This window comes from Apiospora aurea, assembly GCF_038362705.1.
Source record: "Apiospora aurea strain CBS 24483 chromosome Unknown utg000007l_segment0_segment0, whole genome shotgun sequence".
NCBI classification, from domain to species: Eukaryota; Fungi; Ascomycota; class Sordariomycetes; order Amphisphaeriales; family Apiosporaceae; genus Apiospora; species Apiospora aurea.
Window position 1 is genome coordinate 2,362,797 of NW_027117394.1, and position 25,188 is coordinate 2,387,984.

General features: G+C 54.4%; 6 protein-coding genes across 6 annotated transcripts; 2 read left to right on the top strand and 4 right to left on the bottom strand.

The window, feature by feature from the left end:
• Positions 1 to 129: 129 nt before the first annotated feature.
• Positions 130 to 7,591, bottom strand: PG986_010977 (uncharacterized protein; the record flags this gene model as incomplete). The annotated part of the gene is made up of 3 exons (XM_066847199.1): positions 130 to 2,520; positions 2,544 to 2,679; positions 2,754 to 7,591. The coding sequence occupies 3 exons, from the start codon at positions 7,589 to 7,591 to the stop codon at positions 130 to 132; spliced, it is 7,365 nt and encodes a 2,454-aa protein (XP_066696690.1).
• Positions 7,592 to 10,286: 2,695 nt separating this feature from the next.
• PG986_010978 (uncharacterized protein) lies at positions 10,287 to 11,396 on the bottom strand (the record flags this gene model as incomplete). Its single annotated transcript, XM_066847200.1, has 3 exons — positions 10,287 to 10,445; positions 10,568 to 10,912; positions 11,205 to 11,396. The coding sequence occupies 3 exons, from the start codon at positions 11,394 to 11,396 to the stop codon at positions 10,287 to 10,289; spliced, it is 696 nt and encodes a 231-aa protein (XP_066696691.1).
• Positions 11,397 to 15,954: 4,558 nt separating this feature from the next.
• PG986_010979 (uncharacterized protein) lies at positions 15,955 to 16,899 on the top strand (the record flags this gene model as incomplete). Its single annotated transcript, XM_066847201.1, has 1 exon — positions 15,955 to 16,899. One exon carries the CDS (start codon positions 15,955 to 15,957, stop codon positions 16,897 to 16,899), a length of 945 nt encoding a protein of 314 aa, XP_066696692.1.
• Positions 16,900 to 18,719: 1,820 nt separating this feature from the next.
• PG986_010980 (uncharacterized protein) lies at positions 18,720 to 19,342 on the top strand (the record flags this gene model as incomplete). Its single annotated transcript, XM_066847202.1, has 3 exons — positions 18,720 to 18,968; positions 19,050 to 19,167; positions 19,248 to 19,342. The coding sequence occupies 3 exons, from the start codon at positions 18,720 to 18,722 to the stop codon at positions 19,340 to 19,342; spliced, it is 462 nt and encodes a 153-aa protein (XP_066696693.1).
• Positions 19,343 to 19,903: 561 nt separating this feature from the next.
• Positions 19,904 to 21,220, bottom strand: PG986_010981 (uncharacterized protein; the record flags this gene model as incomplete). The annotated part of the gene is made up of 1 exon (XM_066847203.1): positions 19,904 to 21,220. The coding sequence occupies one exon, from the start codon at positions 21,218 to 21,220 to the stop codon at positions 19,904 to 19,906; it is 1,317 nt and encodes a 438-aa protein (XP_066696694.1).
• Positions 21,221 to 22,191: 971 nt separating this feature from the next.
• Positions 22,192 to 25,006, bottom strand: PG986_010982 (acetylglutamate kinase; the record flags this gene model as incomplete). Its single annotated transcript, XM_066847204.1, has 4 exons — positions 22,192 to 22,250; positions 22,317 to 22,416; positions 22,482 to 23,296; positions 23,356 to 25,006. The coding sequence occupies 4 exons, from the start codon at positions 25,004 to 25,006 to the stop codon at positions 22,192 to 22,194; spliced, it is 2,625 nt and encodes an 874-aa protein (XP_066696695.1).
• Between the last annotated feature and the right edge of the window lie 182 nt (positions 25,007 to 25,188).

Here is a 25,188-nt window from a genome sequence, read left to right on the forward strand (position 1 = left end):
CAACTCCACAGCCCAATTGCCTTGGATATCTGTTGGTACAAACGAAAGGGGTTGTCGATCGGTTCCTCCACATTTCCGATCCGACAGTTTGACTCTTGAAGCATCTATAGGTGCTTGCTCGCCTGACAATCAATCATCAAAGAACCCGGCATCATCGAAATCATCCTCGATACGACTCGCATCGGCATCATAGCCACCAGAGCGAGCCATGGGCGGAGTGACAGGTCCCTCGAGATCTGCCATATGCCTTGGTGGAGGCGAAACGGCCAAGGGCATCTTCTCGGCTTGTCGTGCTGTCATCGATGGACCTCGCGACCGCTGGGCATATTGTTCTGCCGTGAAACGACGTCCTGTGTTGTCAAAGGCTGTGGGCTGTGCTTTGCTCGGCTCCGTGGCCGGTGTACTTCGGAGACCAGAAGCGGGTGGTGTCATCAAGCCCGACAAGAAGCTGTTCTGGGAGGCTGGGCTAGCAATCGTGGACTTGGATGGCGTCGAGTTTCTCGCCGGCGCGGGGGATGGTCGCATGCGTGACGCGTTGCTCGCGGACGGCATGTTGCCTTTGCGCCAGTTGCCCCAAGCTGCGGCAAGCGGCCCTACAGCTTGAGCTACCCGGGGAGTAGCGGCTTGGATAGTGGCCGCAATGTTCGGCAGGTTAATGGCAGATCCGCCGTTCATAGCCCGTTCTCGCTCCTGCTCCTCCATCTGCAGACCGGCCTTGAGCCGGATAGCTGCATCCTTCACAGCCTCTCTATCGAGAGTATTGGCAGACAAGGCACCAATAATGTCCTGAAGGTCGCCATGTCGGACAGCCAGGAGTTCTCGCAGCCAGGTAATCTCGTCATCGCGCTTGGTAATCTTGGTAGGAGCCTCGGGGTCAAGCTTGGAGACCGTATGCTCAAGCTCCTCGATCCGCTGCTCGCGAGCTTGCAGCTGTTCCTGTAGAACCATGATGGATTCTCGGAGAGCCTGTGGGGATATCTTCTCCGGCAGTTGCATTGCCTGAGAAACGGCAGGCCTGCCAACGACTGCAGCGTGAGTAGCAGGTTCGATAGCACCCGCAGCCTTAGCAGCTTGAGCAGCAGCGCGAGCAGCTTCTTGCGCAATTTGCACCTTGTCCTCCAGGTGAGAGACGCGGTCTTGGAGATGCTCAACCTTGGAGGTCGACAAGCTCAGACGTTCAAGCAGATGTTGTTCAGTGCGCTGAGCATCCTCGGTCGTGTTGCTGACCTGGCGCTCGTATCGTGCTTGGAGGTCTTCCACTTCGTTCTGGTGCTTGCGCATCAGCTCTTGGAGCGCAGTGTCTTTGGAGTTGGTAGCTTCCTCGAGCATCATTTCATAATGGGCCTTGGCCGTATCGGCATCGAGCTTCACTTGATCAAGCTCAGCACGAAGCTTATTGGCCTCCTCCTCGAGCAGCATCTCCTGCTGAGCCTTGGCTTCGACGAAGAGCGACTCGTGCTCTGCCTTGGCATGGTCAACGCCCGTCTTAGCCTGCTCTAGCTCGGCACGGATTGCGGCGAGCTCTCCCTCGAGCTCTGCACGAACAATGTTCACCTGCTCATTGGCGGCTTCCAGCTCGGTCTGAACGGTGACTTGAGCGCGTTGGACTTCAGCCGCGGCGGTCTCCTTTGCCTGCTGAGCCTCAAGCTGTACCCTCATGGCATTCTGATGGACCTTGTGGTTCTCGTTGCGGAGTTCAAGCAGCACCGCTTCGAGACGATTGCACTCGGACACAGCTCTGAGACCGGCGCGTTCGCCACCTTCCAAACGCTCGAGTTCGGCCTCGAGTCGTTCGCGTGTTCGGGATTCGGCCTGGAGTCTAGCATCAAGCACCTCGTGACGTGCAAGAAGGTGCTGCTCTTTAGCTACATGTCGCATGTTCTCCTCGGTCATCTCGCGGACGGTATGGGCCAAGTCGTCTTGCAGAGATGCGTACTTGGCTCGCCAACTCTCTCTCGTCCTCTCGTATTCTTGGACTTGGGTGCCCATAGTGTCGAGGAGCTTACGCAAGTGCCTGCTCTCGTCAACGGCCTGGACCAAATCGTCTGTCTGTCGTCGGATCGATTCACGTGCATGCTCGGCTTCCGACCGCCAGTGTCGCGCTTCCTGTCTTGAAGCACGCAAATCCTCCTCTTGAATGTTGAGTCGGTTGGTCAGGTCGGCTTGATTCTGGTTGCCGTTGGCTTGGGCAGCTTCGAGGAGATGAAGTCGCATGGCGTTCTTTCCAGCTTCGTGCTCAACGGTCTTGATCTTGGCCTCCTTCTCTTCCACCACGGCGCGCAAGCGATCCTCTTCTTCGGAAGAAATGCGCAGAAGCCTCTGGATCTCAGAGAGCCTGTCTTCAGCCTCTCTGCGAACCTTGACTTCTGACTCGGCCTTCTCCTCTTGTATCTTCAAGCGCTCCTCGAGATCATTCGAACGTTGATCATACACGCCTCGGTTCATGACCTCGACCATGCACTTCGTCTCGGCCTGTTCCAAGTTGCGACGCAGCTCTGCCGCTTGATCTTCTACCCCCTTCTGAGGGTTGTTTCCTTTTCAACCTTCTCTTCTTCTGTCTGGAGACGCTGCTCAAGCTGTTGGATCCGTGCTTGCATTTCCAGCATCTTCTTTGTAGCTTCTTCGTCGTCCTTGACAACGGGGGAGGAGTAGGCGGCATCTGCTTCTGTACAGCCTCTTCTATAACATTACGAAGTTCATCAGAGCGGAAGTCCGAGAGAAGCGATTGCTCGAAATGCACTCTCATGTCTGACAAAGCCTGGATAATGCTGGAACCGTCAAATGCCAGCGAACTTTCGGTTTTCTCAGCTGGTGCGGCTTGAAGAGCCTGGTGCTGCTTCATTGCGTCGAGAACGGCAAAGCGGATTTGCTCCACACGCTTATCGCGCTTAGGGCTTATGGACCGCCGAGCAACAGGGATCTCATCATCCTCATCATCGGCATCGCTTTCTTGAAGCTCTTGAGAAACGCTTCGTCGATCGCGTCGGCTCGAAGGTGCACGGCGCGAGATAAGGGCGTGCTGGATAGACTCCAGGGCTTGCTCAAGAGGGTGGAGGCGGCTTGCCAGGACATTGTCAACAACGTCGTTAACATGGCCGTCGAAGAACTGTACGCGCTGTTCAAGCTTATCCTGCTCGCTAGCACTGAAGTCTCCCTCCCAGTCACTTTGGGGAGACGTTCCACCATTAAGGTGATGGATCGCCGGATTCTCGGCATCGAAAGACCGTATGACAGTACTGGTAGGTTCATCAATAAATGGATCGTCCATTTCGGTAGAAAGCATTGGTCGTGCGGGTTCTTCTGGCAAAGCGCGATATTGCCGTGGGCTTGGACTTGGTGCGTTGTCCCGGAACGACTGTTGTTGCGGAGGCAAAAGCAAAGGAGTATCATTTGTAACACCATCAAGAGGAATATTGCGAACAGGGCTGGGCTGATGCCATCTTGGTGACTCGATGGTTTTGTTGACGCCCATAGTAGGGTCGTTATCATGCAGGTGTCGCATGACTGCATCAATCTCCTCAAACGTCGGCTCTTCCTTTTCCACTGGCTCATCCGCTGCAACGGACGGTGGGCTGACAGGCATGGGGATCGAGTCATTGAAGCTCTGTAGCTCAGACGGCTCTCCATCAGCCTCAACAGCTTCAGTTTCTTCGTCTGACACAGGCGAAGGCGATTTAGCGAAGCGAGAAGCTGCGAGGCCTGCAGGTTTCGGTGGTGGTGAGGCGAATCTGGGCGCACCAAGTCCTGATGACGCAAATCGAGAAGCACCAAGCCCACCTCGGGTAGTCCTCGGGGACGGTTCTGGTGACGGCGGCGAACGCATCTCTCCCTCCGGCTCGGGGACGTCCTCTGTAGTGGGACGAGGCTCAGGCATTGGAGTCGGCGATGCAGCTCTGTCATCATCGGATGCTTCAGATTCGACCATAGGCGCCGGCTGGGTCTTGAAAGAGGGCTCAAAGGCCGGCGCAGCGGGGTTTGGTGCACCAAACATGAAGCCTGGGGTGAAGGGTTGTGCAGTAGCAGACAAGCTCTTCTTGTGAGTCTTCGTGAAAGAGGGGCCCTCGTCGTCAAATGGTCTGGCATTGGCGAACTCTTGTGCCTCTTCCTGTCTAGAGAACTCGAAAGCATTCCAGTTCACCTTGTCGTGATCCGGTGAAGTTGCAGTTGGGCTCGTTGTTGCCTTAGTGTCATTCGTTTCCGATTGGAACTTCCCGTCATTCGACTCGGAAAGAACGGTTGAAGCCATGCTCGTATCGGCCAGTGCCGCAGCATCGTCATCCTCGTCCTCATCAGCTTCTTCTTGAGCAGTGCCCTCGGGCTTGCCAACAGCCGGTCTGAGTTGAGCAACTGGGATCTCGGGTTCGGGTGTAGGTTCGGCAAAGAGGGGAACATCGTTACCATCGTCGCCAGAATCCCGGAAATTCTTGCTGCGGCGACCCTTGTCCGTACGGCCGCCTTCGGCTTGCTCCTCCTCCGCTTGTTCGTCGTGGTCGGTCTCTACGGAGACTACTGGGGCAGGCGCCGTAGAGTGGCTACTAGATGGCCGAATGATAGGGATGGCCTTGTTCTTCTTGGCTGGTGGTTTGACAATGTCCGAGAGGCTCAAATCAATCTTGCCGAAGATTGAGGTTGGTCTGTTGCTGCTACTCTCGTTGCCAGAAGCAGTAGCACTTGTAATGGAAGGCGCGAAAGAAGAGCCAAATGGCTGGAATGTGGGAGCATCGGGGTTGAACTTTGGCCCAGAAGACGAGAAGTTGAAGTCGCTCTTGGCAGGGAAGCTGAATTCACTCTGCTGAGGAGTGAATGTTGGTGCTGCGGCGGTAATCTTGGTCTTAGCCGAGGCAGTAGAGGGGGCAGCACTGAAATGACTCGACGCGGCAGACTGAGGAATATTGAAGTGACTTGACGAAGCAGAATGAGGAGCATTGACCGAAGCTTGAGATCCATGGAATGACATGGGTTGGAAGCTGCTTGCGCCAGGCTGAAAGCTCGGCGCACCCAAGTTGAACCCGCCGGGCGTGAAGTTGCTCGATCCAGGGTTGAACTTGAACTCCGCAGCATTGGCATTCAGTGACGACAGAGAAGGCTTGCTGGCATGGCTGGGGCGCCGTGACGAGGGGTTGGCGCCATTCTGAGAAACAGCGTCTGCCCAAGGGTTGTTCGAAGTTGAGAAATCGCGTTGGTGCAGTTGGTTGACAAGGTCGAACGACTGAATAGGGGTGCCCATGTTGCTGGGATTGGTCTCGATCTCGTACGACTCGTCGCCCTTATGAGCATTGATTGCAGGAAGCTTCTTGATGCTCCCTTCATCAGTGCTGTCACGGACTTCATCGTTATCGAAGTATGCTTTCTGAGTTAGGGAATGGCCCCGACTGTGTGGCCTTGGGTGGTGCAAAACTGGGCCCTCAGTCGGATCTGTCCCAAAGTTTCCAAAGTGCACAGATGGACCCCTAGAGTGTAACGGTAGAGCCTCTGCAGGTTCCGTGGTAGCAGCCTCAACCTTCTGGTTCTCGTTGTGGGGACTGTAATCCTCATGCTCAAGCTGCTCCCGGAATTGCTCCTCTAGATGATATTCGGCATCATCAATCTCCTTTTGCAGGCTTGCACTAGCATTGTGCTTAATGAACGGAGCCGAGGGCTCGGGAGTCTGCTCAGGGCCCTGACCGTCGTATGGGTTGACCTGAACTTCTTCATCCACTTCCCTGAGCTCCTGCAGCCGAGGCGAAGCCCGTGCTGAATCCTGCCGCTGGAGGAACTGGTGCGGCAGCATAGGGAACTGCAGAGATTGATGTCGCTGGTGCAGGCCCAGGGGCGAAGGAATGCCTTCATGTTGGAACGGGGACGTCGGAGACACACCAGAGCTCATATTCATGACCGTAGGTGAGCGACTCCGGCCCAAATGCTGGTTATGAAGAAGCATCTGATGAGGTGACCACCCGTGTGGAGAAGGTTGCCCATTGAAGAATGGCAGCTCGTTTGGCGATATGGCAATCGAGGCTCGCGGGTTGTACTTGCCCGGGGCGTTGAATGGCGAATGCGAGACCAACGAGGGGCTCTGCGCAGCAGATGTTGGCTGGAACGCACCTGGGAATGGAAAGCCTGGAGGGCCACCGCTGCCCGCCGAAAGTGTCGGGATGGGAGGCGAGAAAGGCAAAGGCGGATACTGGCCTGACGTCTGTCTACTCAAGTTGGACGGCACAGGTGAGATAGATGGCGCTGGATCCTCGTCGCCAAAGGAAACACCAAGCGCTCTCAACTTCGCTTCGGCTATTTCGTTGACATAATTCTTCCAGGCGTTGAGATCCGGCAAGGTCACCTGGTATTTCCGCTGAGATCGCTCTCTCGCTATGTCGCCCAGGTTCGGCCACTCGTTTCGACTTTGAGACGAGGTTTCCAATGAATCCAGATTGCCACGAGGTGCGTCCAGGTCAAACCCCCGAGTATTGTAGCCAAGTTCCTCCCACGACTCGTACATGGCTTCAATATCACTGGACGACAGTGTTTTGAGTCCTTTAGGGCCTGGTTGAAACCGCTCGCTATCGCGAGGCAGATGAACGACGATGCTCTTGCCTTTCCAGGGCACCTTTTTCTTTAGTCGCGGCGTATGCGACGACGTCCCCGACTTCATAGGCCTCGAGGGCGTGGCAGGAAGCTGAGCATCGCGCATGGGGCCATTTACGCTCGCCATCCGGTCCAGTCTCGGTGTTTCCATCTTGCTCGTCGTGTCGGACTCGATGGTGTGAATGCTTGCCGCATCCTGGGCGCGTCTGCCCGTCTCCACATTAAGATTATCCATATCTAAATTTGCTAAGTTCAATGTTGCTTGTCGCAATGTCTCGTTACTTGAACGTGTCCTCGGGTGCCCGTGGGATTTCCCGGGGAAGAGTGACGATGCACGAGGTGTACGGGGATCGCTTTCCTCGACCCAACCAGCCTCGTCGCTTGATACTGAGCCGCTCAGTGAAGAGTGCTCACTATAGTCTTCGTCACTCAACCAGTGACGCTGCTCCGATGTAAGATTGCGGGTCGTGTGAGCACGGATCCAGTCCTCTGTGATACTACGAACCGGCCTTCGTACACGGTTCACGAGTATAGCAGCACTCTCGGACAGTTGTGACGTTTGGTGAAGGTCCTGATGGGGCGGCGCAATCAGCGGCACGGTTCGCAAAAAGGGCGTCTGAATTTCCAGATGATGGATTGGTGAGTCGTCCGATGCCTCACTGCTGGAGCTCGTCTGGCGTAGATGTTTGCCTTCCGAGTGCGGGTAGGGTGAGCCCCAGCTAGTAGTCACGTAATTGTTGTCGTCGTCGCTTCCGGTGCGGGATTGCGGCGAGGCAGCTCTCCTTAGATGTTCCTGAGCACGCTCGGGAAGCCGGGGAGCAGGGAGCGACGGAATGATTGGAGAGGATGACTGTTGGTCGTCCGAACCATCAACGGTGGAGCTGGTTGAGAAGGCTGGGGATCTCGGGGAGGACGGGGTGCGAGATCGCGAAGCTGCGATGCCGTCCTGTGCAGAAGCACCAGGAGTCGACGGCCTTGGAGAAGACGTCTTCGGGGTACCTAGACCGTCGAACATATGATCAGTGGACATGTCACATATAGTGATCGGTAGGAACAACAAGCAAGGTTCGCATCGGCCTCGAGGCGGTCGTTATATGCGCATGTGCTCGGAGGCTGCCCGCAATTTGGGTTGTGGCTGGAGCCCGGACAGGGCTAAGGCAAGGGTATATGTACATACCCAAGTGAGATCAGCGCGCAGACGAAGGAGGAATCGCCTGCTGCTGAGTCTCTAAATAATCTCTCTCGCGTCGCCTAGTGATGCCTCTGCGACCTGTGGGACCACGGAAGGGGTCCGGGGCGGTCGTCAAAGGAACAATATCAAGGAGCGAATTGCGACGCGTCTCGTCGAGGGTCAAACCGATAAAATAAGGAACGATAGGCCCAATGAATCGGGTGCGCAGCTCGATGTCACAGCAGCGGCCACCGATATAGAGAGTGAGAAAATAAATGAAGACCTGGAGAATTAAAAGAATGGGTTAAGAGAACAACACGACTTTGTTAGCTTGTCGAAGGCATCGGGTCGCAGTCGCTGCCGCTGTAATCCACTTCGAGGAACGGGCTGGGGCTTGGGCTGTCGGGTATCATGGGCCTCGGATACTCAAAGCTTGCAGAAGGAGGGATTTGCAAGCACAAGACAGCAGAGGCGGACAAGAGAAAAGAAAAGAGGACGACGCGATGGAAAGGCGTGCGTGGTGGATGGGTGTGGAGAGGCGTGGGAGTGAACGAGACTCGTGAGTAGAGGGTTTGGCTGGCTTGGATTAATTGAATTAATTCAAGATGAGCACAAGCACAAGCGACTGAGCCGTGCCAGGATTGCCACGTCCATCTGTGGTTGTTGCTTGCGCCGGTGTCCAGCCCAAACTGGGAAGAGCTGTCGAGCAGGCAGAAGGCTTGTCCCGAAGAGGCAAGTTGAACTGGGCCAGATTGTGCAAGGAATGAGCGCCGATGCGTGTCTGGAGTGCAGCAGTGGCTACGAGTGGCTACGAGTGACTAAGAGTGCCTAAAGGTGACTTGCTTGCCCGGTGTGCGTCTGCTGGGGCGACGAGGTATCTCTGCCGGGTCGCTGCTAACCTGTCAAGACAACAGCCCGATTTGACAAGCCCGCCCCATCTTCTCAACCAGACCCTGACAGACCCCAATCTCTCGCCCTCCATTTTCGATGGTGTCCGTTCGTAGCCCACCCCCTAATTTTGCCTTCTGGCCAATGAAATCGGGACGAAGATGACGATTGTCCCGTCTAAACACTCAATGTCGAGCAGGGTGCTCAGAAACAACCACAGCCTATGGTGTTAGGTCTGTCGCGTTTTGGGGCAGCCCGCGGCGAAAAATAAACAAATCCCTCTCTACATACGCAAATACGTGGTAAGCACCCGCTAGCTCGAGGGCCGGCCCATTGCTTGGTTTCAAACACCATTGTTGACAAGTATGTTGACAGCCTGTCGAAACCTTGTTGCCGGATATTTGGACCAAGTATACGAGACACTGATCTCGCATTCCGGACTCGGCCCCCTTTGCCCTCTGGGCAGGCTAAGTGGAAGTTGACATCACAGCCTTGAGGCTCAAAAAAAAAAGCACAAGCGAAACCTTTTTTTTTCTTCTTCTTTTTTAGCCATGCGCAGGGCTTCAGTAAATTGCGATCTATGCCCCAGTAGGGATGAGCACCCGGGTAGCACCGTAGCAGAGGCCCCATAAACAGTGGCTCTTCAACGGGAATCACGGCTCTGGCCATCTGGGGCTTTATGTACAATCTGTTTCTATCAATGCACTCTCGTTACTTATCAAGGTCCGTCGGCTCGCCGCAAGTTGATATTCGGCCCATCACCAAGTCAGGAATCGCTTCTCGACTACAACAACCTTATATGATTCGAGGCGGGTTACCCCGGAGGCGCCAACCTACTACAAGTATGTGCCTCCGATCAACGCCATTGATTCGTGTTCCTGCATAACCGGGCCTGCACGCAAGATTTGGCGGACACCGACAGCTGCCTGCAGAAAATCCACACAACTGAACCAAAACACGCCCGCAAAATGGGCTATGTCGCCTTGTCGTCGACGGCGTCGTCGGTAAAACATGAGTCAATAAATCAAACTCAACAATGGGATCCCCGACTATGAGCCACGGAAGCTATGCAGTTTCATTTGCCATTCTGCATTCATTAGCCACTCGAGAACCCAAGGAGATCCTCGCTGCGAATGCCCGTATGGCGGAGTGCATTGTCTCAAGAAGCCAATCGTACCTTGCAGTTGTATGATACAGCGCTTGACAAACCAATCAAGATCATATTACTGGATTTGTCTTTTCGTTATGCCATCTTGAATACGGCTGTTTTATTCGCACCATACAATGGACTTTGTCCGGATACCGGGCATCTGCACGGTGTTAAGTACCTGATATATAGGGAACTCGTACGATAGTGGCTCACCGGGAGTCTGTAAGCAACAGTATGCTCGGAACGAAGGACACATCTACTGATGCTCGCAGCCGATGCCACGATACTTATCTTGAGAGATAATCCCTCCCGCTCGCCGTTCCGGAAGCGACGTACTCGGATATGGCTAACTACATATCGTGAATCAACCCGGCGTCCGCCGTGATCGACATCATGATAGTCGCAGCTACCTCCGTCCCATCAATAAAAAAAATGGTACCGCCGGAGCCGCAACACAACGTCAGATCCGCCACAGTCCCGCCGGTCAGGCATTGATGCCCCACCTCAGAGTCCATATTAGTGGCTGATGCTATATCGTGGTAGCCAACGGCCTCGAGCAGATAGATCCTCGCCGGCTTCTCGATCAGATGATAACTCCTGTTCACGCGCTGTACTCGGGTTTCCGAAGTTCTTTTGTCGGGTGACGTACCTGCCGACGAGAGCGACGATGCCGGGCTTGACATTGACGCAGAGGGGATCACGTTCAAGTAACATATGTATAGGCACTGTAGTTCTCGTAATGGTGGATCAATAGACGTATCAACAGGGAAAAAAAGCAGGTCACTGGTCCAACTTACCGCATATTCGTGATAATCCACCCAAGGCCCAACGGGGGGGGGGGGATCATTAGATATATTGTCTACACAACCCCAAATTGTCGGTGTAATTGGCTTTGACACGGCCATTGAAACTCGGGGGCCACTGCTGATTAGAGGAGCGGCTGCGTCCGTCGAGGCCGTCTTGTTCCCGGCTTGGACCATCGCAATCTGGAAGGAAACCTTGTAGCCCAGTGATGCTGGCTGAGTACTCAGCTCATTCGAGCCATCGCCTACAAGGAGCTCGAGCTCCTCAAGCACCCCATTTGCAATGCGTGGTCGGTCGGCCTCGCGTATCTGAGCCCCTATCCCTGTGTCGACTGCGAGCTGCAGGCGATCCGAACTCCGATAATACCAAATTTCATGACAACTTGGTAGTTCAGTTATGGGTCCGACCGGAGCACTCCAGTGTACAGGTTCAGGTTATATGGAGCTGCCTGTCCCTCTCTGATTGCTATCAGCCCCATGAGCTGATAAAGTCGAAGTAGGCTATATCATAGGCGGCTGCCCCCACGAATGCAGGAACGGTAGGTATGGTTGGAGATTGCTCAATGCCTCCAACAATACTACAGTAGTCGCAAGCCGTTCTTCATGTTGTTGTGGGTAAATGGGAATATACCGGGAGGTTGGAACCCATAACATCACCAACAGTGGCAGCGTTAGGCTTGGTGCTCAACTCGAGGTTTAAGCTGTGCTCACTCGCCATCAACCAAGCTGGGAGCAGAGCAGGGTCTCGCAGGTCCCAGCACGACGCCATCAAAACCCACGTTGTTGGGCGGGGAAGTGGGATCATCGACTCCTCGGAGTACATGCTGCCCATAATCATATACTTTCCCTTGAGGTCGGGTACCACATGCCCCGGTTCAGCATTGAGGTGTGTATATGTGTATAGAGTGAGATAACCAAGCAGGGCTCAGGGCTCAGGGCAGCGACCGACTTGGCTTGAACACTTCACATCCACCATCGAAAACCTGATGAAGACGCGCTGTTCTGTAAACTCTTGACCCAGAAAATATGATTTATAGAACTTCAGCGCAGATAATAGGCTGAATGAGCAAGGCACAAGCGTTTTTTTATACTGCATAGTAACTCATACCGCATCCTCCAGTATGGATTGTGCTCTTAAAGTTTTTCCACATTGATTACAAGGAGAGCAAGCCCTGTCGTCTGAGTTAGACACCATTATACCAGTAGCCTGGATTCCGGCCATCATGGTAGTTATGTGTGAGAACACATTTGACCTTGAGATAGTCGTAGTGACCGAAACATACTCTTGTATCGAAACTTGCGCTCTTCAAAGGGTAACCGCCAGCCTCCTGTTACAACGCATCGACCCCTGCATCGCTTGTCTAGCTTCGGTGGCTGGCTGCTCGTAGCTGGGCCCTGACAAGAAGCACCCAAACTCGCAGAGTGATATATGACTTCATGTCTGCATGTAGGGTACGTAGGATGCATTTATAGACAGCAAACACAATCAACATAAACTTACTATTAACTAACTTATGTCTAGACACGCCGAGCGGACAGCAGTCTTGGCCACTAGCCACTGGCTGGCTTAACGGCGACGGGTGGAAGGAGCACTGGGCTCTGCTACTCATTCTCCTGGCCTAGCCTATAAGACATAGTCGTCTCGGGGAGACTTGGAGAATGGGTAGATAGGAGAGAGAAGGGTGGTAACTTGGCCTATTTGCGATGATGACAAGACACTCGAATAAACAGTTCATGCCCCTCGCCTCCTCTTCAGCTGTGGTACCGTATACCGACGCCACCGAGCATCTACAAGGCCTGAGCGACAAAGGGTTGTCGTTTTCAAGTCGAATATCCAAATCATCTCTGGAGACCGGCCCCAGACCAACATCAACATGTCCTCTCACTTGTCCTCTATTACGGCATCTGACTGGCGCACACAAGTTGACCTATATATGCTTCTCTTTTGAGATGGGCAATAGCCGGCTTCCCTCGGACCAAGGTCACGAGGTCCGGAGTATGCGAGGCAGAGTCCTACCAACTACAAGTATGTATGTACGTAAGCTAGCGGCGGGCGGCCTGCTAGGTTCAGAGACAAGCAACGTTGTCTGGGCAAAGCCACAACTCAATCTTTATGTGGTTGGTAGACAACACCAACGCGTATAAGGTGGTGGCACAGTCGAACGGAAGGAACTCTCTTGGCGTTGGAATGCGAAAGCCCCTATCACATCCCTGACATGGGCAGATGAGAACGGGAGGCCGCGCATGCATACATCCTAGAAACAACACTCCCACACCTCACCACCTATCGGACTCAGGCGGCTACCAATCACCAAAGCTTTAAGTAGGCAGGGAGTGCGTGATCCGATTCAGCTGACAACTTGCGCGTCAGCCCATCAGTTTTTGCGCCTCCGATCGTAGCCTCAAACAATTCAGCTGCGTTCAAGCGGGCTAACTGGATGGCCAGCTAGCACTTGTATCCTACGTAGCTGGTTGTATGTAGTCGGTACCCCGTAGCATACTACTTAGGTAGCTTGACGGCGGAAGATGCCTCGATTGAGGGGTTTAATAGCGGAGAGACGTGATGGTAGGGTAGAACCCGAGAGGCTGGAATCGACTAGCGGCTACCACCGCAACGTTCGTAATCGGTGGAGGGAGGCGTTCTGTAGCATGACACAACACGAACGACGTTGTCCACCAGACCCCAACCCCAAGGACAGTCAGCAGCCACGTTCTGGATTTTAGGTTGGTCGGCAGCACTGAGGTCCTGGAGGAGGTAACGTTGTACGTGGTAAAGTGCATTCGTGGTGAGCGCACCAACCGGCCCTCCCTCCTTCGAGATCGTATAGTACCCAGATGAGACAGCTGGCTGGTCTGAGAATGCAATCTGTGTATCTATGGTATATACTCCGATCCGCATCGTCTGCAGATCTTGAATAAGGGTCTTTGGAAACTGGGGAATACGCGTAACCTAGTTGCATTTCTTGTTTTAAGGGCCGCGGGCTGATCGGCGCAGCCCTGACAGGTCTGCAGCAGGTCAAACGTGTGTACTTATAAGCAGGTTATGTTCGTGCATTAACTCTGCACGTCAAAGAAAACCCGGGTTGGTGGCTTCGCCACCCGCGTTCCAACCCCTCCAAGGGCACGCACACGTCAGCGCCTCTGATGATCAGCAGTGGAAAGAGCCTGGAAGAAGCATTCAGTCCGAGCCGTTCTCACGGGCGACGGGCGGGCGTGGGGTCAATTGGATCAAGAAAGCGCTGCCAGCAGAGCAATGACGGAATTGTGCCCCCTCCAGGTCGCAGGCTTTCGAATTCCAAGAAAACTCTCCGGTTGCATGACTGGTGAACCTGGGGCGATCGGCATAGGGGACCTTCCATTATGAATGCGACTATGATCGCAGACCGCCGGGCATAAGGTCCCTTTATGTTAAGGATTGACCTCTTGGCCTGGCAAGCCTGAGAGTTATGCTGGAGCTTGCTGAGATTGCGACCTATTTTTGGTCATTTCGGCAAAGGACCAGGTAGCCGCGGTGTTATTATCTCAGCACAGAGCCTTGTTTCCTTTGTTTTCGCAGCGCAGAGGCCGCCCCCGAAATAGATAGCCAGATAGTTCGTGCCTGAGGTTGCAATATGCCATCAAGTGCATCAATGATCGGAGGCAGGCTGGCAGGTGGCTTAGATGGCCCAAAGGTCAACGGGTGCAACGGAACAAGGGTGGGCTTTTTTCTCTCGTTGGCCCGGAGCTGGAGGTTTGTGGAGTTGCTGTAATTGTTTGAATTTAACATTCACCTTCCAGGAGCGAGGGACCCTGACTCCCAGCCCAAGATGGATCATGCCTGTTGCAGTCCATGCCATGCCATGCTATGCCATGCCCCAGGACCAACAAAATCCCGCGATTATTTGGCGCATTGCCGGCTCGTTGGGCAGAACGAACGAAGCCACCAGACGTGGTGCGATATCAGATGGGCTGCACCGGGAGCATCGACAGACGGCTAAAGGCGATTTTTTATTCTTCTTTCTCATGGCGAATGATGAATCCTCGATCGGGTGCAGCTGCTACACTGCACTTGCATCATGCACCATGCACATACTAACGTGTGCCAGTAGATTTGATGTGGGCGTCGCGATGCCGAACACCAAATGGGAACAGGGGAGATGGGAGGGGCATGGGCACGCCCGGGGTGATGCAGATAAATCCAGAACGAACGGTTCTTTGCTGGCCACGCACGCGACCTGCAAGCCTGCATGGCATTGATTGATTGCTGATGGATGGATGGCAGCCAACAAACAACCTTGGCACTGGTTCTGCGATAACTTGACGGAAGTACGAATGCGTATTACTCAGAACGGCGTTATCAGTATTTATTCTCGCTGCTGTCATACGCTTTTCATATTGACAAACCCTCCGTTCCCACGGAATCCGTGGGCTTGCAGCGCTCAAGATGGCGCCCCCATGATCCCTTTCAGGGCGTTAGGTAGAGGCTAGCTGTAGAGGCTAGCCGGGATAAAACCAATTAGGGGGCCTGAGCTACCCCAGCCGGAACAGTGTGCTTCAATGTGCATGTATTAGGATACGAGCTTTTCTCTGGGTCTGGTTAGTGAATGGCGCCGTCTGACTGGTCGCTGGCCGGCTCAATGGGTTGGCGGACGCTGGCTTCAATGGGTCAGCCTGCAGAATGCATGTATTATTTGCTGGATGTAGGTACAACAGCAGCAGGCCGAGGTACCGTACCTAACCCATCGCTATCCATCGCTACTGCGCAGTACGGGGCCCTACATGGGCACATTCCATCCCATCCCATCCAGGCCGGGGCCGGGGCCACCCACCACCAGTCACCACACCACAGCCAGCCAGTCTCACCAACCCATTCATTCATTAAACCCGTCCGTCCATTTCCTTTGTTGCCGCGCTCCTTTACGTCTGACTACCTACCCTACCGAACTCAATAATACAACCCGCCCAACTACCACACTCGTTTTCCCTCTGTTTTTTATTGACCTGAACAACCTATTAAAAAAAAAAAACAGATCGCCTAGCCTTGTAGTCTTTTTTTTCTTCCCTCGTTTCGGTTCTCTCGGCTATTTTCGTCCCTTTCGGATTTGGCCAGCCAGCCTTCGTTCTCGACAGCTGAATTTGCGCTCTATTCCCACACACTCGCTCTCAAACTTGTAACGCGCAATCCGTCACTCTAGCCAACATCACTCCAGAGGAAACGTGGAGCGGCCTTGATCATCGTTAGGAGGACAGGTCTAATCATTGTTGACGTGCAACAATCACGTTGACTGGCAGAGAAGGAGAGGGGATTGCTTGACACCAATAATACCCCCAACAGATCATCTGATCTACCCTACGCATCATCACCGACACCCCTCAGCGACCTCGGTTTTGGTTTCTCCAACATGTATTCCACGCGACTTATTCGCATGTTGATGGTGGCTTTGTCCATCTTCACCGTTGTTCAGGCTACTTGGTTCGACCTGAACATCCTCAACCGGTCGCCCGGTCTCCTGGACGACCTGGCCAAGGCGGATAACTCTACCGCCCCCGCCGACGAGAGCAAGCCTGCTGCCAGCGCGTCTGCCGCGCCTTCTCCCGAGCCAACTACGACTAAAGCTGCTGACCCGACCACCACCACCAAAGCTGCCGACCCGACCACAACAGAGCAGACCAAGGACCCTGATCCCACACCTACCCAGGGCAACGACAACACGAACACGACCCCGACTAACGCTGCGCCCACCACCCCGAATGGAGGCGGACAGACCACCCCAACTCCCGGCCCCGTTCAGACGCCCAGTGGTGGCAACAGTGGCGGCAGTGGCAACAGCGGCCCTGCTACTCCCACCACGCGTGTTACGTCCGTAAAGACGACTTCTGATGGAAAGACTTTTGAGGTTCCTCAGACACTTACCGAGACGCCGAAGCCTACTACCACCGCTAAGCCTTACACGTCTATCTTCACTTACACGACCACCTTGAGCGATGGCCGTACGTCGGCTGTTGAGACCCAGTCGGTTGTCACTCCCACCCTGTCGGAGGGTCAGACGAACTCGGGCGACAACGGTATGGCGCCTCAGACCAGGAACACCATCATCGGAGTGTGTGTGGGTGTCGGTGGCGCCATTGTTCTGGCTGCCGCCGGTGTCTTGGTCTGGAGGCTGCGTGCCCGAAGACGGGACCAGGACGACGGCGAGGATCTCGTCAACTACGGTGCCGGAACCAGCCAGTTCAACAACGCCGGTCCCGAGAAGAACGAGCCCGGCAGCATGAGCGGCCGCAGCCCCTTCCAGAGCACCTTGGAGTCGTACCACGCCCCGAGTTCCAACACCGGCACCAACTTCTAAGAGGCGCAAATCCACGATCAGAAAAACAAACCACGTCAACATCACCACCACCGCACGAAGCCTCGTTTTCTGGTTTCTTTTTTTTCAACGGACCGGCGTCGGAGTTTGCAAGGGATATTTGCATGGTTCCCCAGGCACATAGTCATTGGAGAATAAATCTACGTTTTAGAGATATCTCGGTTATAATGACACCCACAAGAGAAAAAAAACAATTTCGATAGACACAATGGTTATGCCGTTGCATACGAGACCACAGTGATATCAGCAGAAATCATGTGCGGATGGCAGAACGGTATATGGGAGGCTCCGCTCCAAAGGAGATGCGATCTGCCAGTTCCCCAGAGCCCGACGGGAGGGTTTCCTACGAGAAAATCGGTCTCTTTGTATTGTGTGTGTGTGTGTGTATGTATAGAGCTTCACCATAATACCATGTGTTCACATTTTCTCGAAATTGTTTTGTACATTTCTTTCCATGCAGAACTTCAACATTTGTCGTACCTGCAGTAGTTTACATTGAGAGTTTAGATGATTGATTACTTAACCTATCTAGTCGTACAGCTACAGCTACTTAACTTAGTGTACCAATTTGGTGGAAATCTGCCCCATGACTCGGCATACCAATAGCGGTAGTGACGGTGACTGCTGTTAGTTCGTGTGTTGAGTCAGGCCAGCAATCGGGCCAGTCGAATCGGATCCTACGCGGGAGGCAGATCTTCTGGCTGTCTGGACAGGTGACCGACTTTCCTCATCAGAGTTCCATAATATTATGATCAATGGTATGGATGTAGTGCATTACCATATTCTCTGGAGCCTTCTTTGGGAGGGGGAGGGGGAGCCTCAATAACGGTAGGCACCCGACTACCGACGGGGAAGCATTTGATCGTCGGTAGATGCAGCCTCACTTTAATTCCGATAGCTCATAGTATGTATGTAGGTATTTGGGGGGGGGCAAACCACTGCAAGCAGCGGCCGCTTCCGGTTGGCGCAAAAACTGCACAAACCACCATGTTTTCTTGGGATATTACCGTAGAATCTTGCTATGTATCGGCGTTCCCGCGCGCGCAGACCCGTGGCAGCGCGGTTTGTGTTTTGTGCCAGACGTAGCGGGCGGCCGGTCGGGGGGCGGGTTTGTTGGAGGGTGCGTTTTTCGCTGCAACATGGTTCGCGTCGATTCCGATCTCTGATTGGCTGAGCGCGGCTGCACAGCCAATGTGTCTCATGATGGTTTCAAGATGCTCGGAGCTGGGGGAGGAGAGAGTCGACGTCGTTGTTGTCAGTATTACCACCATCATTAGCTGAACGAGCCTCTTTTCGAATTGATTGATTGCTGTCGTATGTACTGTACCAACACCACGTACCTTTCTTTCATCTGGACTTCCTGCTAGCGAACGAAGGCGCAAAGAAGCATCTTGAGTTGCCTTTGAGTTTCTGCCTGGCGCTGCCTGTCAATCTTGGGTTACTTGTCATAAATCAGACCGGCTTGGCACCTTACACACTCAATCTATCATCCGGCGACAAATCGATAACGACCGGCGACTAAGAGCGCAACCTCACGAAACTTGCCTGTATTAAAAATATAAAACACCCTAGGAATTCAGGCGCAGGAGGGATCGTCCGTTATATCTGAGACGGATTAGCTCAACGTCATATATCTCTAGCTGTCCAGACGACGTGTATCCAGCACACACACACACACGCGTCTCTTTTCATCACATTACTGGAGACTGCGCCATCTCGTCTACTTCGGACACACATACCACGTCACCTGCACCTTATTTCTCGATCGGGGGCCAACAACAACCAACATGAAGTGCTGCGCAATGCTCAGCTCGGTGGCGACGACGGCATTGTGCCTACTCGTCGCCGGCGCCGCGGCGGGAGGGGATGGCAGCGGCGGCGAATTCGTGGACGAGGTCCGGCGCGATTTCAAGATGGGCCTGTTCCCGCGGCAGCAGGTGCTGCAGGACGACATCCAGCCGTTCAGCGGCAAGCTGGGTGGCTTCTCTGCTGCAGCCATCACACAGTCTCAAGACAAGAAGCGCCCCTTTACAGTCAAGGGCGACACTTTTGTAAGTTTTACTCGCGTGTGTGGCGGAACAGTGTGGTGAATGTATAGTAGGATCGAGAAACTGACCCGGAGTCCCGTATAGACCGATTTCAAGACCGCAGCGCAACGCGCCTGCGACAACCAGAAGAACGACTGCGCCGACGCGGCCAACAAGAACAAGAACGCCGGCTTCAAGGTCTCGGACTGCGACAAGCAGAACAGTGAGTAGCAGCCCGGTTTCTTGAATTCCTCCCGGAATTTTCACTTTACCTAAGAGAGATGACTAACCAGAAAATCACAGGTGAGTGTAAGGACGCCATCGCTTCGGCCACGCTCACGAGCTTCGCCGTATTAACCAGCTCCACGGCCGAGTTTGACATCTTTTGCGAGGGATAATGGACGATTGTGGCCGCGAGATCGACATATAGACGGACCGCCCGGCTCTCCTGTCCCTTGATCGGATGAGAAAATTGATATTGGGAATGGAATGAACATGGTTGGGATTGCTTCGACTCTCTCCAACAAGGCTTGGCTATTCCACGCCAGCTTCTTGGACATATATGAAAGATTACTTTCAAACTTCTCATATATACACCCCGTGGGTTGGGAGACGGGTATTTAGGGCAAGACAGTCAGTAACCATGGAGTACAGAGGCTGCTGCTACTATGGCAGGATGATACGGACTGGGGCGCTGTAGCCAAACCAGGTTGCTTTTACGTGATTCGAGCAATTACTACTAGCGGGCGCATAGGCGTTAGGTTTGCGGATTCTGGGGATGCTTCAGATCGAAAAGTCTTGTAGGCAGATATCATGATACAACCAAGTCGTTGGTGGTCAACACCACCATGACAACAGTCAAAGGTTCGCCATTCGGGTTCTTTCATCGTCTTCCCTAGCGAATATCCCTCTCGTTGCCGAATCGAAACACTGGCCCTGATAGGTCCTCTCTTCCCTCCTCACATGTCACCATGTCCCTGGCCCCTGCCGCCGCCTGGGGCCGCGAACCCCGCCCCCCCCAGTTGCCAATCCTTCGGACTCCAAAGCCACTCCTCAAACGCCTCCTCCCCAACCTCCCCCACATCCGGGACCTTCGAAGGGATCCGCCCGCCTCCTCCTCCCAGCCCCAGCCCAAACGACCGATCGGCGCAGGGGTTCCGCGCGCAGAGCCCCGCCCGCACCGCCGACGCGCTGTCGGCGCCGAGCGTCACGGTGTACCGGTCCCGGTTCCGGGCCGCGAACACAGACGCCCGCGCCGCGTCGCCCAGGAGCAGCGTCAGCGCCAGCGCGATCTCGTACGCGAACGTCACGTCGATGCAGCCCGCGATGTCGCCGTCCTCCCCGCCGGCCCCGTCCCCGACGTCTTCTTCGGCCTCGACGATGAGCTCCGCCGCCTCGCGGCACTCGACGAAGCAGACGATGGGGTCGTGCAGGAAGCGCCGCTGGTTGAGGCTCTTAACATCGACCACCGCGGCGTCAGCACCATCACCGTTGTCTTCTCTACCTTCAGCGGTTTCATCTGAGGGCAATGAAGCGGCAATAGTGGTAGTGGTAGCGCCAGTGGCGGCGGTGGCTGGAGAAGAAGTAGAGCTCGAAGAAGAGGGAGATAGAGGCGGTCCGTCAGACTCGCCAAGATGGTACTTGCGCCAGAATGCCTCAAGTTGTCTCAACCGCTCATCGACGTCATCACGCCAGGGCCCCGGTGCCAGTGAGCAGAGCGCGCAGTCGCAGGCGAAACAGTAGACCTCGGCGAGGTAGCGCTCGCGGTCGTCGTGCGGCATGACGCGGTTCTCGAAGTAAGAAATATGGATCTCGTCACCGGGATTCAGATGGCGAATCGCGTGCACCGTGAGTACGCCTCCTTTCCCTTCGGCGGAGGTGTGGTCGTCATGCCAGGCCCAGTAGGCGCTGGGGGCGCACGCGTGGTTGAAGCGCGACCACCGCAAAAACAAGCCCGAGGACCCGTCCTGCTCCCCCGACAGGGCGACCTCATTGGTCGTGGCGATGGAGTAGTAGGGGTAGTCCGGGTAGAGGACGGAGAAGGAGCTGGCGAGGGCATGGAAGGCGTCCCTCTGCGCCGGGTCGGGCAGGTTCTGGATCAGGGACTCGACAATGCTGTTCTGCTGCTTTATGGGGTCGTCGGTCATGGGGCGGGTGTACAGCGGCTTCTCCATCAAGAGGCGCGTCCCGGGGTCAATAGGCGCGGTGGCGACTACGCCGTAGCCCTTGTTGGGTATGCGTCGAACCTCCCATAGCGTTTCAGGGGTAGTAGCCATCTGGGGCTCACAATGTTGGTGGTGATTTCGTGGTTGTGTACACAAGGCCGAGGTCAAGGACGGATGTCATGAAAGAGTAGTTTGACGAAACTCTTTGGTGTCAGAAATGTGCAGTCTGGCGTGAACTCCAGATCCCGCTTCTCCGAGGGAATGCAGAAGGGGAGCAAGAGACGTCCCGCCCAGCGTTACTGATACGACTTGGAGGAGATGTTGATGATCCCGGGTTTACTCTGGCTCGTAGAATCCAGAGCGGTGTCCATATCAGTGTTTGCGTGTAGTAGGGTTTGTAGATTGTCAGATCCTAGAAATCATTCCAGCGTGATTGTTTTACCCGGATTCTCGCCAACCTGGTTGCAGATTGTTGTAAGTGAACAGAGGATTTGCCCAGGATCCCTGCGGCACTGAAGCTCGATTTTAGCGTTCCTAAAAAGTGAGCAAATGGCACACGGGATTGGCTGGTACCAGATCCACATCAGCACAATCACGACGGCATCCCGTTCATGGCAGCGATTCGAGTCGACGATTGTATTTTCCATTCTCATGACCAAGACCAAGTGCCCATCTCAGAACGTACCTACAGGCTGACTCCCCTTTCCAGACCACGGCTAAACGAGTTAGAGCTTTTCTGCTGCCATCAACCTCGTTGCAAACCATTCCTCCCTTTTCATACGGAGGAGTGAGGAGGCCCACCAAGCCAAAGATGACGTTTGGCTTATCATCCACTCAAGCCGTTGAAGGAACCTCATGTGGCAGTGTTTCTAGTGCTGGGGGCAAAAGGGAAAAGCATGCTATCACAGATAAGACCTCAAGATTGCAACTATACAACTGGAACGGTGGTTTGATGCAGGCCGTTTGATTCATCTAAACGTATAAAACAACCAACCATAAAATACCTATTTACAATAGACTTCGACAAAAACAACCTAGGCTCCTAAACAAACCCATTTTGGTAACTTGTAATAATCAAACGCCTAGTCCATCAATGGAATACCCTCGTATTCCGCGTACCCACGTGCGAGGTTCATGTTTTCTGTTTTCCGTCAGTTATAGGGCCAGTACAGGGTGGCCAAAAAAAAAAAAAAAAAGGAATACGTACGTAAGCACTGCGTGGCTGCTCCCTTGAGCAGATTGTCAATGGTAGCACAAATAACAACTCGCTTGCCCGAACTGTGGACGGCAAATCCGCCGATCTCGACCTACAGATTGATCGTATTAGTTGCATGATCCTTTGATATAGGGAATTAAATAAATGTGGACTTACACCGTGCTTTCCGCTGATCGACTTGACCAGCGGCGCCTCGCCAACCACCTTGACGAGCTTCTCGCCAGCATAGCGATCCTGGTAGATCTGGCGAATGTCTCGCGATGTCATCGTCTTGTTCAGGGGGATATTAATCGTGTGGTGGATACCCTGGAACCAAACGGCAACATGCGGTACAAAGCCGACAGCAGTGCCAAGCTGGTTGCTGATCTCACGCTCGTGAATGTGGTCAGTCAAGCTGTACGGGACCAGGTTGTTCGTCAGGAACTCGACGTTGTTCTTAGGCGAAGGCTTGGTTCCTGCGCCGGAATAGCCCGAGACACCGAAAACGGTAGGTTGGCCACCGAGATGCTCGACCAGGGGTGCAATGCCGAGCTGAGCGGCAGTAGCGTAGCAACCAGGGTTCGAAATTCGGGTTGCCTGGGCAATCGCAGAGCGGCGAATGAGCTCGGGGAGACCGTACGTCCAGCTGCTATCGAACCGGTAGTCGGCAGACAGGTCTACAATAAGGCTACCGTCTTCACGGGGAGTCTTCTCGCGTGCCTCGTTGATCGCATCGACGTAGGGCTTGCAAACACCGTTGGGCAAGGCCATAACCCACACATCGATCTCGCCGTTCTCTTCCATCTGCTTCACATCTTCGGCGCTGAGATTCTCATAGATGATCTCCTTCTTGTTGTATCCTTGTAGTTTCTGGCCCGCGAGCTCCCGGGATGAGACGTGCTTCAGGACAAAGTTGGGGTGAGTGTTGAGCAGGCTGATCAGGGCTTGGCCGGTGTATCCACGAGCGCCAATCAGTGCAACACGGGATGGCACTTCGTTGGAGGCATGCTTTCTGCCGTAAGGGGGTTAGGGTTGGTAGTGGTGGCATAACCACGCGCCTGGCCCTTGTAAAGATCCCCGGCAGTTCCCATTACAGGACGGCGAGCAAATGTCGAATACCCACGGGCCTGGTTAGCAGCAGATCCGGAAGCGAACTGTGCCTTCAGGTTCTGGGAAGCCACCTGAGCGGCCCGGTGAAGACGGGCCTCCAGGTTTGACTCGCCTAGCATGGCGCGGCCGTGGTTCGTGAATTCCTTCATGAGATCCATGAGGCCTTGGCCCTCCTCGATTCCGTACCAGAAGAGAACATCGTTACCACGGACGATGTGTCCATCGGCCTTCTCAAAGAACCAAGAGAGGTTCTCATCATCTGCCTTGACGGTCCAAACTAAGCTGGGATATTCCTTCTTGATGGCGGAGAACAAGTTGTCGGCGACGTTGGTAAGCCATCCAGACTTGGTGATGGTGAGAGTCGCCAAGATGCCGTAGTTCTGTGTCTCCGAGGGCTGAAGGACGACAGCGAGGGCCTTCATGGGCTCATCGAAGAAAGCCTTGAACTTACGCTCCTTCAGGAACTCCACGTATCGGTCAACGGTAGCCCGAGAGTCGGTCAGGTCGCGATCCCGAATGAGGACGTCCTTGAGCTTCTGGAGGTCGGAGAATTCCGACACGCTCTCAGCGGTCATGAGCTTGTTACCACGGCGGATCAGGGTACCCGCTCCGGAGTCAGTGAACAACTCCTTCTGTAGTTCAGCAGGGTGGATGATCGCCACGCTGGATGTCCGCGGGAGACTATCGAGCAGCTCCTTAATCTCCTTAATCTTGAGACGAGTGCCGAACTTGCACCAGCTCTGGCTCATCAGGTGATCAAACTCCTCGTCCAGGTTGATGGCAGAGATCTTGTTGCCTTCACCGCCAAACAGGCCGCCCTTCTCACTGAGATAAACAACCTTCAGGGGCTCCAGTATGCGAGCCAATTCACCAGCGGCTACATCAGCGTTGACGTTCAATACCTGACCCTCGGTCGTTTCGGCCATAGAGGTCAAGATAGGCAGGTAGCCACTTTCGATGGCACTCTCGATAGGATCCTTGTTGATGTCGGTAATCTTGCCAACAAACTTCCACTTCTCCTTGTCAAGATAATCGGCCATGAAAACGCTCGAGGTGATCGGTCGCGCACGAACACCCATGGACTCCAGGGTCCTGACCAGCTTAAGGTTTTCTGCAAGGAACAGCTTCCTAGCCACGCCAAGGGTCTTGCCGTCAGTGATGCGGATGCCCTCCTCGAACTGGGGCTCCACGCCTGCCTCCTCAAGCAGCTTGTTGAGCTGCGGGCCAGCGCCGTGAACGATGATGGGGTATAGCCCAACATGGTAAAGGAAGGCCAATGATGAGCAGAGCTCCTCCAAGTGCTCAGTCAGAATAGCACCCCCGACCTTGATCACGGCAAACTGCTTCGACGAGACGGACGAGAAGTGAGAGAGGTACTGCTGGACCTCCCGCTTGGAACCGACGCTGTTCAGGACTTGGATCACAGCATGCCGCGCATCGTAGTTGTTGGCTCGGCCAGGTCGAGTCGAGTAAGCGGCAGCAATGGTTCGTCGGGTAACAATTGGCGAAGCGGCCCCGCTGATTCGAGTCGTAGCCGAACGGCGCCCGGCTCGGATGACCGCTCGAACGGCCAGACGAGAGGAAGACAACATGGCGGCGGCGGCGGCGGCACGTTGCTGGACCTAAAATTCGAACGCTGTCAGTGGAATGGCTAGGATAAGTGGGAAGAACACGACGAGCAGATCCAACTAGAGTGACGAGTACAACTGATAACGGGTACAACGGGAATAACACGAGCAGCCGGAATAGCTCAAGCATTTGGCCAGTTGAGTTC